The sequence below is a fragment of the Onychomys torridus genome, chromosome 6, assembly GCF_903995425.1.
Source record: "Onychomys torridus chromosome 6, mOncTor1.1, whole genome shotgun sequence".
Classification (NCBI taxonomy): Eukaryota; Metazoa; Chordata; class Mammalia; order Rodentia; family Cricetidae; genus Onychomys; species Onychomys torridus.
The window spans coordinates 111971458-111987993 of NC_050448.1; the positions used below are offsets into that span (position 1 = coordinate 111971458).

The window sequence follows — 16536 nt, forward strand, 5'->3', positions numbered from 1 at the left end:
CTCCTGAACCTATGTTAATGGCCCCTGACAGCTTTATTGCCCCCTAATGCCTACATACATACTTTGTAGTTGGTAGCATTGTACACACATTCATTCATATACATGTGTATTTATATTTATTTTGATACCTACCCAAATCTGTTATGCCTAAGATACCAGAGCTAACCAGCTTTCTAGCAAGAATATTATATGGGAGAAAAACTATTGCATTCCATAAAAAAAAAAAAAAAAGAAAAGAAAAAATTTCATAGTGTTTCCCACCCCACTATCCCCACTTTAAAACTTAAATCTTAGATCAAAGTCATTGGTCCCAGTCATGAATGAAATTGTTCCAATATAGTTTTAATAAAGTGTGCCTGGAATCATGGATGGGGGGCATCAATATCAGACAGCAATTATAAAAGTAACTATTGCTTGGATGTGTTTTTAGTAGCTGCTAATCTAAGCAGCATGCATGTGGAAGAGCTAGTGGTTCTGTTGGTCCCTGGCGCACCGACAGCCTCTACTCTGGATGTTGTGACTAGCGGTCCTCTGTACCCTGTCACCCAACCCAGGAACAGCACCACAGCAGTGGTGATGGCTTCCCCTCCTCAGCTGCTCACAGTTGTTCCTGGTTCCCACTTCTCCCATCTAACAACCAATGGAGGACTAGTCTCTGAGAAAATAACCATTGTATTGTAATGTGTCAGATAAGTAGTGGATGTAATAAGCAGTGACTCACCCTAAAACATATTTTATTTCAGTATCTTTTTGTGTTAATCTTACGAGCACTCCCATGATTCTCTAAATTTCTGACATCTAATTTTATTAGATGCCATGACTCTCCAAAGGTCTGACAGTTAGCTTGCTATCTGTTGATGATATAATTCGGGGAATATTCAGCCCAATATATAGCTATTATCTAAGAGTACCAGGAGCTATTTTCTATTATTTACATTATGTTTCTGTATGACTGATGATTTTTCTCTTAATTGACATTTAACTATGAGATCCAGCGTGAAATTTAGAATCATTTGTACATTATGTAATGATTAAACCAGGAAATTAGCATTTACATTAAAGATTGTGGTCAGAATCCTCTCTTCTGGCTGCTTTGAAGGGTACAGTACATTATTGTTAACTCTTTTTCTCACTGTGCAGTAGAATGCATAATTCATTACTCTTCTGTTAAGTGACTTTGTACCTGTGAGCCAGGCTCTCTTACCTCCTAGGTTTATCAGTGCTGGCCTCCAATTGAGTACTCCACCCCCCCCCCCCCCCCCCCCCCCTCCCCCCCCCCCCCCCACACACACACTAGCCCTCCGGAATGTGAAGCAAATATGAGAAGTCCAAGGGGATAGAACAAATAGAAGTGTGCTTGTGAAGTAAGCTCTCCTGATAGTATGATAGGACTTTCAAAGCCTGGTTGATAACAGTACTGTGAAAGCCAAGTGCGGTGGCATAGGATAGGACCTAGCCTCCTAAGGAGCTTTGTGCAATGACAGAATGTCAGATTTTCTCTGGACGTTCCATGGTAGCTATTCCTTGGGCTTTGTGCATTTCACCTATATGTTACAAGATTTATCCTAGCAATCTAGTGTCTAGGAACAATCAGTGTTTTAATATCATACTTTAGGGAGAATGTGACCATTAGACAGTTCCAAAGAAGATAAAAGACAGGGACATCGTGTCCTTTAGTGGGAAGGCTACTGGCTACACTTTCCACTTACCATTGTGCCTCTCCTAACATGCATAAGGAAGCATCATGCATCAAATGCCCACAAAAGAGGGAAGTTAGCAGCTAGGCTGCTCACAGACTCTAGCTAATCAGGAGACTGGGTCCTATTTTGTCATTCCATGTGTAGTTTGAACCCTTCGTCTGACTCCATGAATGCATTCCTTCTTTGTGATTCTTTCAGATAGTAATAAAGTGCTAATCTCATCCCAAACTGGAAGGAACCCAAAAGAGTTGTTTTTCCCAATGTACACTTCCACCTAAATATAACTGTTATGAGACAAAACACACCAGCATGCAGAATGACAGCGAAAACTGATGTTCAGAGGAGTAAGTCTGTATTGATTAGATAAGAATCATCCAAGAGCTTGTTAATAAGGCTACATCTTTTGGGATTCTGATGGAGGCCAGGTGAGGTAGCCACTAGGAGATGCTTGCAGATACTGTATTTGACTCCAGTCTTAATAGACTCTGTTTAGAATCCTGTGATTTAAAGGCTTAAAACAACTAGGATCTCAGAGAGTTGAAGGATTCATCTTCTAGCAAGACAAACTCCACAAGATTGTCATCATGTTTGTCCCCAAGGGCACCTCAAAAAAATTCTCTCATTACCCAGTGGATTTTCAAATGAAGCTTAGTTATAGGTCCAGCGGTAGAATCCCATGTCAGTGAGTGGCTGTATGCCTTCTGGGTATAGACACTACTATAGGTCTTAGACATGGAGTGAACAGGGCTGTTTGCTACCCATCATGGCAGAGGTTCTAGTCCACTGGGGAGAGTCTGGACAGAAACATCAAACAAATAAGTCAGGTAGGTAGTTACCGAAAATGCCAAGCACTGTGAAGAAAATAAATTGTGGCAAAAGGTTGGAGAATGGGGCAGAGAGAAGCGCCTTTTGTGATAAAGTCCGGAAAGAGTTTAAGCATGTGACATGCAAAGAAGGCAGTCTGAAATCTGAGGAAGTAAAGCAAATGGCTTAAAAGTATCGTAAGTGGTCTTGAAAATCCTTAAATGTTCTTATAAGTGATTTCTATTTCTTGGGCATGTTTTATTTAAGTTTCTGTCTTCTTTGGTTAGGCTTCGACATTTTAGATATAATTATGTGTGCAAGCTGTTTTCATTTGCCAATCGTCATCATAAGTGATTGTGTCTATAACAGTGTGGTGTGGTGCTGTGAGGTATAACAATGTAAAAAATCACAGGAGTGAGTGTGCGTCTGGGTACTAGGTTTTAAATACTTGATTTTAATAATTACTTTGTCTTTCTTTATGTCACTAAACCATGATCCAATACTTACAGTGGTCTTTTGAGTCAAGATTATAGAACAGAATAAAAGATTAATTTTCTATTATAAATTTACATTCATGAGAACAATGCTTCTAGATTCCAACAAAAGAAGTTTTTATGATTTTTTAATTGTCTAGAGTTTTTCATCACCTATTATAATTTCTGTTTTTTAATCATGTGTAGGTGTGTTTGATATGTGTCTGTGTGTGTACCATGTGTATCTATGTAAGCATGCACAAAGCCACGGCAGGTGTGTGCAGGTCAATGGCAACCTGGGTTGTCTATCCTCACCATCCACCTTGAGATATGGTCTCTTGTTGCCATTGCATAGATGCCATTGCATTCTCCTGTCTCAACCTCCAATCTCAAGCAGAAGCACTGGGAGTAGAGATGCCAGCTACCACACCTGGCTTCCTTCTGAAGATCCAAACTCGGAACCTCACACTTAGGCAGCAAGCTCTTTACTCACTCGGCTACCTCCCAACCCTGTCCATCATGGTTTTTCCTGCCAGCTCCCCAGCCATTCTACAGTTGTGTCATTTACCACACTTTTAACCTGTGCTCTTCAGCTTCAGTGACTATCCTGGTATTTTCATCTCTGACATGGCAAAGTAAAACCCATTTACTCTGGAATTTTCAGGCATGGTCAGGAAATGAATTGGATAGGTAAAATGCCAATAGAGGGTAGGAAGGGTGTGGGAGAGGAAGGGTGAGGAGAGAAGGCAGTTGCTTTGGGATGTGTCCAGAAGGCTTCCCTTCCAACCCCAACCAGGAAAATCCCTTCAGTCTAGCGTCTTGACATTCCAGATGCAGCCATTTAGAAATGGTGCTTGGTGTAACATTCCTCAAGTTCTTATAAAAGTCCAGAAACTCTACGCCTGCTACAATATTAACATGGTTAATCTCACAAATAACCATTTGTAAGGCATAAGGCCAATGTTACTGAATTTTGTGTGTAAGTATGTTGTGGCTCAGAGAACTTGAGTAACCTGCCCAAGGTCATTCAGATAGTGAAGAACACAGCAGGGGGTGGGCACTGGCTAGTCAAGAGTTCAACCGCGCCAGCTACTGTGGTTCCACATTTCCTTTTGTGGTTCTCGTTGGACTGTTTTGACTTGGGGATAGTTTAATAACAGCCTACAATGTGATGATTAAATTTGCCACTACCATAAAATAATGTTTGGAGCCTATCTTACTCAGTCACATAGCTTGATGTTTTCTCTGAATCTTTTCCAGTAACCAACCCTCATGCCCTAATAGGGACCCACCATACAAAGAGATGCTGTGGCCAGGCAGACCAGAGCTATTGGGATCCCACGCATTGGCATTCAGTAGTATTCCTTCCTTCACTTAGCAGGTGGAATGAAAGATATGTAAGCTCATGTTTTCTAGACAAACACTTTTTTTCCTTTATGAATTTTGGGTTGAAACATGCATAACAGGTATAAAAATTCCTGCAACTTGGGAGAAGTTGGTGTTTGTGTAAGTAACCATACCTGCTCCACTGTAATGTAAATCAGGGGAATTCTTACTTCTTGTTAGCTAACATGTTTCAGCCTTGCCTTTTAAAAATTGTAAAAGAAGATAAGCCAATTGAGTTGTTAAGATAGATGCTTCATTTTAATTTTTTTTGAGCTGTAGCTCCCTGCTCTCCTCTTCCTGTTTTGTTTCATTTTCTTTCCAGGCAGGATGTCACTAAGTTGCCCAGGCAGGCTTTGGGTTAAGACCTACTTGCTGCAACTTCTTGAATGGAAGAGTTTGCAAACCTTTAGGTTTCCAGAGTTGCTTAAGTAGCTTTGCATGGATATGTGGCAGTCTGTCTCCCCCAGAGGCAGCTTTCTTTGTCCAGCCATGTGTGAGCCAAAGTACTCACCACTCTTTCTTCCTTTGTTCTTAGTTGGGACCACCATGTTATCCTAAGAAGAACATGATGTGCTCAGTCCCAGCCCAAATTCCTCAGTCCTTCACAATAAAGATCCAATTGTGAAACACCCAACCATAAGAACAAAAATGCCCTTACTTACAAATAATCTAAGATGAGATGTTACTTTAAGAAGCAGAGTGTGTTTCTGATAATTTTACAGTGACTCTTGCTGAAGGGAGGGAAGAGACTCTGGCTGGAATTGGGAAAAGGTGTGTCCAAGCACTCTAGGCTCCCTATTAGTTACATCATTTTAGTAGACCAAGATTTTGAAGCACTGACATCTTAAAATCTCACTTACATATACTGTCTCATGGTTCTTATCTATTCCATGCTGGAAGAGAGGATTTTAGAAATCATTTAAACTTCATTTATTGGTTTACAGTTGTTTCATCAATGTATTCTACAGTATATCTGTAAGGCTATGACTGCTGAATAATCAACTTCTGCTTATCTCATTATCTTGCCTGTGGTCACAGTATCCAGTGCATTAAGATCCTGTCACTCTTTGAAGAAACATCTACATGATGTCCATTATTTAAGCATAACGTGTTTCAAAATAATTAATGATTTATACATGTACATAAAAACCTTTGATGGTTGAAAAGAAAACTTTTTAATCAAATGAATCTGAATTGAAGCTCCAATGGTTCAGTTTTGGCAGTGACCTTGTCAGACTACGTAACCCATGTACACTGTCTCCTCCACATAGCAGAGATTATAGTGTTAATTTTTGAGGGTCCCAGCAGTAATAGGAGCAATAAATACCAAGGCAAAAGAAAGCTGAATTCTTTCTAATGTTTTAGCTTACAAAAGGAGAAAGTTTAAGAAATATCAGTTCCTGGTGATTTTATTCAGTTACAGTTCCTCAGATATACTTTACAAAAATGTTTTGACAATTGATAATGTATCTTACAGAAACATTCTTTTAGCATTTAAATGTCAGTTGCCTATTAGACCTAGCAAAACATAGTATTTCTTATACACATCAACATCTTTTTCTTTACAAAGCAATAATGAAGAGCGGGTTTATGAATCACACCTCCATTATACATAGATTATATACCTTTCCCTGACCTTGTCTTTCCCCTCTTTACATATCCAATGAATTCCTAGCCCATGACACTGTTAGAAGGAAGGCAGAAAATATCAATTTCTGATTAGGATCTCATGCAGTATTGTTCAGTGCATGACAGCAGCCCCTGCTATTCTTATGACCACCATTTTCCCAGTTAATTTGTGAATTAGGGAACCTGAACAATAGAGAAGATCTGCCACTAAGGAACTTTGGCATCTTCAGCAAAGGACTTGGCTTTTCTGTCTCAGTTCTCCTGCTCTGCAAATTGTATTATGTGATCCAGGTGCATAAGCTAATATTGCCATCACATTGATTTTCTCTTTCAGTTTGTGGGGACATCCATGGACAATTCTTTGACTTGATGAAGCTCTTTGAAGTGGGGGGATCTCCTGCCAACACTCGCTACCTCTTCTTAGGGGACTATGTTGACAGAGGGTACTTCAGTATCGAAGTAAGTGCACATCATTTCTTCTTAGCCTGGTACTGTAGTGAGGTGTCCATTTTAATGCAATTTATACAATCAATTTTAATATAAATAATGAGATAAATACTCCTGTATTGTTTTTATGAAGAGGGATGTCAAAGAAATGGTAAGAGTTTGTCTTTTGTATATTTTATGTTTTTGAAAATTGATGAAAACAGTGAATTTTTCTATATCATGGTGAAAGAACTGTTTAAAGTTGATAGATAGCATTAGTGTACTTGAGTCAGCATACCTATGGCTTATAATTGTGAAACAATTTTCTTAAATGGGTGCAGAGTACTTGTGTGCCTGTGTGAAGACACTGGCAGCTGCTAGTTCATGGTACCTGTCATCTAACTAGGTAATTTGTCAAAGTCATTAATCAAAGCAAAAGACATAACCCTTGACTAGAGGCTCTTCCCCAGCTTTCCACCTTCTTCTGCTTTAAGGAGTGGACATGACATTCAAAATAAAAACAAGGCCCTGTTGTACTCATGTTTGTTCTTTCTGGTGCCTAATAGGATGTCTCAGGAAGGGCGCAACATCCTGGAAAAACGTGATTTTCATAAGAGAAAGTTTTGAATCTCGAGTTCATAGATACTAGTCAATATCCACTCTTAAGAAAAAAGTGAATACAAATGAGTTCTATTTTTATTCATTAAGTCATCATTACTGATTCCTCACACTATTTACTCAAAATCATCATAAGAAAAAGTATTTTAAAGTATCTTAAAATTAAATTTATTAAAAAGGTATTAAATACTAACACAGTGTGTCAACCTCAAATATTCCAATTGAATATTTTGAGTATTTAGTTACCTGCAAATTCAATCAATCTCAATCTCTCTCTCTCTCTCTCTCTCTCTCTCTCTCTCTCTCTCTCTCTCTCTCCCTCTCTCCCTCTCTCCCTCTCTCCCTCTCCCTCTCCCTCCCTCTCTCCTCTCTCCTCTCTCCGCTCTCTCCATATATGTGTGTGTGTATATATATATGTGCATGTACATACATAATTTATATGTGTGCATACATGTACATTTATATGTAAATACAAACTATTTTAAATGGATATAAACATCACAGTTAAACAGGTGCACATGCACTATGTTTCTGACTATGAAAAGATGAGAAATATCTCCTTGCTCTCTAGCAATCTAAGTCTAGACAAGGAAATAGGATTATACAAAATCTAAAGAGAGCCAAACCCTGGAATGGGTGGCTGTCCTGGGTTCAGTTTTTGTTGTCACTGTGCTTTAGTTTTATACTTTTTTCAGTGTCGGGGATTGAAGCCGGCCTTCATGTACACTAGGCAAGCATCATAACACCGAGACACACCCCAGTTCTATTTGTTTTTCCTACAGGAACTACAGCTCTGTATCTGTGGCCTTGGGCCACTTGAAATATTCTAAATATTTCCCAATTAGAGTTTTCTAAGCTCCATTTTAAAAAAGCTTAGAAAGTAGAAATCACTAATTTGGTCCCTAGGAAGTGTTTGTCATTGAATAGTTCTGTAATTGTTCTTGATATTTGAAGGAAGAGAGTTGCAGTATTTTGTCTATTATGTTCATTTTAAAATTCAAAATTCATGCAAAGGTCAAAGCATCCTAATAAGTGCTATGTTATGTTGAATATAGCACTCACAGTACATTAAAATGTTCTGAGATGCAATGGTCAAAAGCTCCATCTTCAAAACTGGCTCTCAGTTAAAATGAGAGTACAGACCCATGGGCTTTCTGCATATACACAAAAATGACAAAATCTTTCAGATAGAATGATGCATTTTGGTCTAATTGTGGCCTGTGAGTAGTTCTCCAGTGGCTGTTATACGATCGGCATATTAAAACAGATCAAGCATTTACATCAGTGGTTCTCAACCTATGGGTCTCAATACCTTTCACAAGGGTTGCCTAAGACCATCTGCCTGTCAGATATTTACATTACAATTCATAACAATAACAAAATTACAATCATGACATAATAATGAAAATAATTTTGTGGTCAGAGGTCACCAGAACAGAAGGAACTATATTAAAGGTTTGCATCATTAGGAAGGTTGAGAATCACTGATGTATATGAAATATTCTTACTAAGAATATATCAAGATACCTGTTGTGGACTAGGGAGGCTGACATGGTTTGCATGCGGAAAGTGTTGTCGGTTGATAAGTGATCTCCTTCCTTCCTTCCTTCTAGTTTTGGAAGGAATCTGTAAGTGCCTTCCTTTCATGGGATGTTGACACTAAGACTGAGTGGGTTTAGGATTCCAAGGCTGTACACTGTCCACCATCCCAAATGATGGTCACAGTGTGTTCAATGCATGTACCTGAAGAAATAGACACCATTAATGCAGAAGCTCATGCACAGTCCCACACATTCATATATGTACACACATGAGTACACATGCTCCTCATCACATAGAAAATACTCTCTGTGTGGATGAGATTGTTGACTCCTAAACTCCTAGAATGAGAGCTTAGTTTTCTGGTGTGTGCTATTTCCCAGGTTTCAAGATGTTTTAGATCCGTGTTCATAACTCGGGGTTATACTGTGAGTGTTCTCCTAAGCTTACCCTCTCAATGAAGAGAGGTACCTGCATTTACTTCATAACAACTTGGCTTTGCAGAACTGACCTGTTTCTAATGAACTCTCCTGACTCCAGTTGCAGGCTCTGGGTAGCATTCTGTGAACAGCACAGACTGCTCATTTATGCACGCCCCCTCCCAACCCCCAGTAGCTCTCCTTTCTTTTTTCTTTTTTGCAATGATTAGAAATTATTCCCCACAAAATGAGCCCCCAAACAAGCCAGCTTTTGAGTAACAATGAAAGAAGTAATTTTGTTCTCAATTGTAATTTGTCTTACAACAAACCTTCCTCCTCCTGGTGACCGCATTACCCTACCTAATCTCTTTGATCAGGCATGTGTGTATATTTAGGTCCACAGCTGGCTGTGTTTCTCTACAGACCCTAGGCAGAGTCCCGAATCTGCAAACAGAGTCATGCACAGCTGTTTCCTTGTGTTTACTTCATCAGGCTCTTTGCAGGTATTCCACAGCGCACCATCCTTGAGTTCACAGTGAGCTGGCCTCTCCTCTTCTGCTCTCATCCAGGCCTCCAGCACACTGAAGTGTGGAAAGTTGTTGTGTTTATTAGCTGTGAACTCGTGGACTAGAATGAACCACGGCAAGCCAGGCAGCATTCCATGCTGCTGCCTGAAAATAACAAGCAAGCAGTAGAACACGTGGTAGAGGTGACAAACAGGGCCACTGGTCTTGGTAGCTAGCGGTGCTGACAGTGCCCTGATGTTTGACCGCCCCTTCACAGTGTGCTTGTCAGACCAGACAAATGATGTCTTGAGAAGTCATGTTCCATATTGCTGGAGTTTGGATCCTGTCCAAGTTTGTGTGATAGCCTGTACTTAGCCATCCATGACAGAGAAGTATCAGTTTTGATTAGAACGTTTTGAGACATGGGCAGTTACCAGGTCAAGGAGCTGATCAGTGTGTAGCGAAAACAGTATTCTCCTTTTGACTTCCTTGCCTCTCCTAAAAAGTCTATGCAATTTTGAAAGGAGACTGTCCCTCTAAATGCTTAAACTACTAAGTAAAATTTTCACTGTCATTATCAGTGAACTAAGAGAACAATGTTCTTAGGAATATATTATTAGGAATGAGTCATCCATTAGCAAAAGCAATGGTTATGACGGAAATCAGTGCAATCTTTTATATTGAGTGACTCTGACTAGAAGTTGCAAACACTTGTTTAGTTAACAGATAAGATGCTTTACATCTTAGCCTGCAAGAAAAGTCCATGTGACAGGGTGCTCTTTCTGCCTTCACAAACTCAGACAGTGAAATGGTGGCTCACGTCAGTCACCCAGGAACACCTGGGTGACATTGATTTCTCTTGCTTCATTTGGCTATGATCGTTTTTGAGTCTGTGCTTGAAAATAAATCTGAGGTCATAATTTTGTTAAAGATCTTCAGCTTTTCAGAATGTTGGCACTTTATATGATAAAGCAGTTGCCACAAGACCTTGCTGTGCTTGGCAGCCCTCTCCCGGCAGATGTTGAGGGTGAAGGCTGGCAGGGCTCCATTCTCCAGTCCACCCTTGCCCTTTCATTTACCATGCCATTTCTTCCATGCTGGCTGTGTGTGCAGTTTCATTTAGTGTTTGGAAGATATTTCATGCTTGCCACTGGAGAAAAGGAAATAATATGTGGAAAACAAAATGACTTGCACTTTTGAATGCTTTGAGCCAAGGAGTTGGAAAACTGAGTTATTTTCTTTCCTTTTTTTCTTCTTTCTCCTTCCCTCTTCTGTTCTCTTCCTCCTTTTTTTTTCTTTATTGCCCTCTCCTCTTCCCTCTTTTCCCCACCTTCCCTTCTGCAAAGATGGGGTTAATATATTCCAGATGTTTACCACATGCTGAGTAGTTGACATCCACAAAGGAGTTGTATATTGCATCATTTTAAATGTGTACATATAAATACTAGGAATATTTAGCATAGGACATTTCTGGATATCTTTAAGGTTTCAGTTATGAAAGAACTTTAGTAATTAAGACTAAGGGATGAAGTTAAAAGGCTGCATGCTGGTATCAGAATAAGATTTTTAACCACTGACGTAAAGAAAATGTGTGTCTTCAGATAAGGTTCCTCTAGTCGGGTAGGTAGTTGAGTGGGCTTACAAAACGCAGTTTAGATTTTAGATGAAGAGATACTTGCTTTATTCTAAGATAAATTGTTATGGGAAAAAAATTAATCTGAGGAGGTCAGAATTTTGGTTAAATTTTTCAAAGACTTATTCACAAGAAGGGAGCATGAGAGAGCATTATGGATTCTAGGACAATGTAGCGGTTTCATGGGGTGTATATATGTAAATTTTCATAGAGTTGTATATGACATGTATATCTAGTGTTATGTGAGTTGTACTCAAAAACTTAAAATTATCTGTACTAACTAGATCTTATGCATCTCACTGAACTGTAAATAAAACACACCCAGGTAGGAATTGTGGTAGTGCATGTGTGCTAGCCCAGGACTCCCAACAGACTAGGTTCAGCCACCTGCCATGGTTGTCCAGTTGTGGAGAGTAGGGGTAGAAGGCAGAAAGCAGACTTTTAATTGACACAGCTCACTGGGAAGAGGAACAGAAAAGGATCCCATGACCCCAGGTCAGTCTCCAGGCTCCTGACAGAAGTTTCAAGTGTTAAGTAGAGGGAGAACTGGCTCAGGGGCAGATGGTCTGCAGCAGCAAACAGTTCCTAGTGTGCATGAAGTCTGACTATCAGATCTGGTTCTGCAAGTGTTCCTGTTGCTTGTTCTACAAGTCTCTCTTGCTCTGTTGCTTGAGAGAACAATCCAGCTTCCCTGTGGTGATCGCCTCTGCTTGAGGGTGAGCTCATCAAAGGGTAACATGTTGCAAACCCCTGGTATTCCTAGAAGCTAGTGTAGCTGCAGGTTTAGGACAATGGCTGAACCCAAGCACGTGGTTAAACCTGACAGTAAGATGCCTCAATTACTGTCAACTTTGTACCCTCCATCAAGGCAACGGGGTGGGGTAGGCAGTACTGGCTTGACACAGACAGGAGTGACATACCAGTGCACATAGTTAAGCAGGATTCTGACCTAAAGATTCAAGACAAAGCCAACAATGTAAGATGCAAACAGGGATGCCAGCTTCTGTCCTGCTTATTGCAAACTGATGAGTCCAGGTAAGGCTTTAGTGCTTTTTGGCATAAACTGTTTCTAAGCACCTGTTAGCATATATTTAAAGGGTCTTTATACAAGCATTCTTCTTCCAAATTAGGCATTCCTACTTAACTACCAGCTTGCAAGTTGGTATGTTTGGACATACCCATCAAGAGGCAATCTTCACAATTTTGATTGGTGACAGTCCTCTCCTTGACATTTATGGCGCATCATAAATTCCCTCTCTGAAATACGTGGCATATGTTATGAATAACATAAACTCCTTTTAATTAAACATGTAAGAGTAGTTCAAAACTAGGATTCATAGCAAGGACTCATTAGGCCGCCTCCCTCTTCACTGAGATGGCAGGGAGATTTGCAGGCATAGAAAGAGATCATACTGCTTCAAGGACTACTTATAGACAACAGTCGTTCATCTCCTCAGATATACTAGTATCTTAATCACATGAACTTTAGCTAATGACTGTAGTTAGAAAAATAAACCAGCATACACACACACACACACACACACACACACACACACACACACACACACAAATGCCAAACTATTGTTTTTCTTTATTTCAATCACTATTTCATATTCAAAGATAACATGTTGTTGGAGCATCACGGTAATCTACACTTGTCTCCTTAATTAGTATTTTCTCAAACCCCCTGGGCTGTATGTTCAATTACAATTATTTCCACACTTTGATATTTTATCACAGAAGCATACAGGTGAATATCCTTCCCAGGTAGCCAACAGATACATTTCCTATAGGTTTTCTCTTTAGGGTTACCCAGTATATGTACTGTGTGTTGGAAGACTAGTGAATGAAGTATAAATATTATGTGTGTTTTAATAATCGGAGTCTGGCCTGTCCATATTTCTGTCCTATCCCTGCCTTAGATGCACTTTGGGAGCACAAGCTTCATGAAGAGAAGACAGCTTGCTTGTTTTTCAAAGAATTGTTTTGTGCTCTGTGTGGTTTCTTAATGAATGCCACTTGAAGGTATATTGGTAATAATATTTGATTGTTCCACTTACACCTCATCTTTATGAAGTTTGTGTCAATGCAGATTTATTCCAAACCTGATCCATGTGTAGCTAGCCATCACCATCACACATTTTACAATGTCCAATGAACTCATTTGAGAGTTTTAAAGTACACGCGATGCATTCCCTGTTTTTAGTAGTGAATGTGTTGAGACCCCCTGCCCTTCAATTTAATTATATATTTATATATAAAAAAGTAGGGCTCCACTCTGTCTCACAAAGTCAATGAAATAAAGGACAAGATTTGGGCCAGCAATATGGCTCAGTGAGTAAAGGCACTTACTGCTTTGCCTGACAACCTGAGTCTGGCAGAGAAAAAACTCCAGTGTATTGTCCACTGACCACCACACATGTGCTCATGAACACACACACACACTTACACACACACACACACACACACACACACACACACACACGCACTAATATAACCTTTAAAGAATTAAAATTAATCAGATGCCAAGAGAGCTGTTGAAAGTGGCACCTTAGGTTGTATTCTCTTAGTTTCTAAGTATCCTAGAGGTTGAGAATGTTAGCCATGATGATACATTGACTTCTTGTTAACTGATGAATGTACAGATAAAGGAAGATGCTTATTTTATGTTTATTTTTTTCCTTAGTGTGTGCTGTATTTGTGGGCCTTGAAAATTCTTTACCCCAAAACACTGTTTTTACTTCGTGGAAATCATGAATGTAGACATCTAACAGAGTATTTCACATTTAAACAAGAATGTAAGTATACTGAGACTTTTTCCTTTAATGTCATAGATACTGAATGATCATTTTAACTGATAAATGAAAACATAGTCTATTATTATTCTCTGCATAAAGGTCAAAAGCTTTAGGTGACATTATTTCATTCCGTCCTTCTAAACATGAACAGTTTCAAGAATACATAATTTAAATTATGTTTATAATTCTTGGAGAATAGCATACAATGTACTTTGGTCATATTTGCTCTCCACTCCTCCCTCTAACTCCTCCTTGGTTCACCTCCCCACCCCCCTACACCCAGAACTTTGTGTTGTTTCCCACCTTCCATTTCCAAGTTGTGTTACTCATATACACCTAGGTGTGGGACCATCTGATAGAACATAGTCAACCTATGCTGGGTCATCAGCTGTCCACAGTGCCACACTTAGTACAGAGTTCATGAATCCATTCTGCTCAGAAGAGGGGCAGAAAGAGTGTAAGAGGCAGAAGCTGAGAAAGTAGAGAACAAAGCAGTATCTTCTGAACATGACAGGACCACTGTACCCATGAACTAACGTACAGTGACTGTGGGAGCCTACCCAAGGCTGGCATACGGTCAAGCCGAATGTATTTTTTAATTATAAGTTTTATCAAGTGACCTATTAATCTCAGCTAAAGTTTCATGTATGTCATAGCACACAACTAGCGTTTAAGAAAGTGATTCCACCCTTTAACCTTACTCAAGAAAATGGGAGCCAAACTGAACCTCTGTTTTTCAGTCTCATAGATGTCAGCTTCTAGGACATTAGACCAAATGAAAGTTGATTCTTCCTTTAGACACAGGTATACGTTTTGTTTTCCTCCTGTCTGTTTTCCCCATTGTTTACTGAAACTTTCCTTCTTTTTCTCTGTGTAATTTGGTTTTATATTCAGTGAAGCATAAAGACTTTCCTAAAAACATTAGCTGTGAGTCAATATGGGGAAATCAGAACTCTGTGAGGCAGAAAAGCCTCAGAAAGTTTTGTAGCTGTGGCTTTTCTATCAAATATTACGGGACTATCAACCAGCTTTATGGCCCTCTCTCTGCTACCTTCCACGTATTCAAATGTATGTGTATACATACATTTTATATATTTATAAATATAGCTATTCAAGGTATGTAAAAAGTTTTATATTTACTAGACAAAATTTATAAAAAGTAAACAATATGGATGGATAATAGAAACAGAAAATATTGTATATGAGAGTTAACCTTTGAGTCTTGGAACTCATATTAATTCTGTTTTGAAGGGTCATAGTCATATTATCCTGTCAAGAAAACTTTAAAAAGAAACAAAACCATTTCATTGAAATGGTCCTAGTCATAAAGGCATGAGAATAAGTTTTTGCTTCTCACCACATTTCAAAGGTAAAATAAAGTATTCCGAACGAGTTTATGATGCCTGTATGGATGCCTTCGACTGCCTTCCCCTGGCCGCACTGATGAACCAGCAGTTCCTGTGTGTACATGGCGGTTTGTCTCCAGAGATTAACACTCTAGATGACATCAGAAAAGTAAGCTCTCTTATTGTCTAGGTCTACTCCTTCTCCGCCCTTGAGCAGTTGCTGGAAGACATTAATTGTGCTGCTGCTGTCTCTACTTGGATCCTTTTCATTTAAAATAACTGAATACACTCACATCCCCCTTATTTGTATCAGATTTTTAGCTTAAAATGATGATACATCCCTAGACCCTTGGGGTTTGGCTTAGTATGTGGCACATGTCATTAAAAATGTCATATGTTTGATCTCTAGAGTATGTAGGCAGTTTCATTTTCCTATTTTTCAAATAGCCCATCGCATATTCATGATATATTACACTGGAAAAGCTGCTTGGTCTTTGGAAAAAGTAGCACAACTTGACCTTTAAAATGTCTTTATCGTTATAGTCTTTGCTGTTGTTGTTCCATATAAAATAATGAAGTCAGCATCTAGCCAAGACAAAGATAATATTATATTGACTGTATTAGGTACTGCATAAAAAACAGTGACGTTTTTTCAGAAGCATACTTTTACTTGGTGTTTTCTGTCACTATTGTTTCCCAGCAGGAAGCTAACTGAGGGGAATGAAGAATGTGTTGTGTACTTTTCATAAAACAATGCAGTAATATATGACAGTGTTGCACAACAGAAATCATGGTTTATTTCTCAATGTTTATGTTCTGATAATGCAGCAATGTAAGAAAAGACATAAGAGATTATAAAAAAGAAAGAACACATTGTATTTTTGGTGCCCAAGTTTTCAAAAGACAGCACAATAATAACATTTTCTAGTATTATCTGTGTGTATTAAAGTGTACAGCATACTGTGTCATAATTTGGATATAATTTTTACCATGAAGCTTTTGAGTTAAGAAACCAGTCACATTTTTCCTGCAAGAATTAATGATGTGTAAAAACTGTCGCAGACACCTCTCCCTTCCTTTTAGAGACCTAAGAAAACAGCTTATACTTTTCCAAGCACAGAAGGGAATATGGAAATGATTCTGGTCCCTTTTTACTATTCTTGACAGTCATTTTAGGAGGAATAAGTTGCTTACATTCTAAATTGCTGCATTTCAACTATTAAAATTTGAATTTTCCTGAGTTTCTCTAGAAAGATAAG

General features: G+C 39.0%; 1 protein-coding gene across 2 annotated transcripts in view; it reads left to right on the top strand.

The window, feature by feature from the left end:
- Positions 1 to 16536, top strand: part of Ppp3ca (protein phosphatase 3 catalytic subunit alpha) — a 290646-nt gene that overhangs the window by 210966 nt on the left and 63144 nt on the right. For both annotated transcript variants that reach the window (XM_036189582.1, XM_036189583.1), the window contains exons 3-5: positions 6327 to 6451; positions 13820 to 13931; positions 15301 to 15446. In XM_036189582.1, the coding sequence (XP_036045475.1) occupies positions 6327 to 6451; positions 13820 to 13931; positions 15301 to 15446 (383 nt within the window). The remainder of the gene's footprint in view (positions 1 to 6326; positions 6452 to 13819; positions 13932 to 15300; positions 15447 to 16536) is intronic.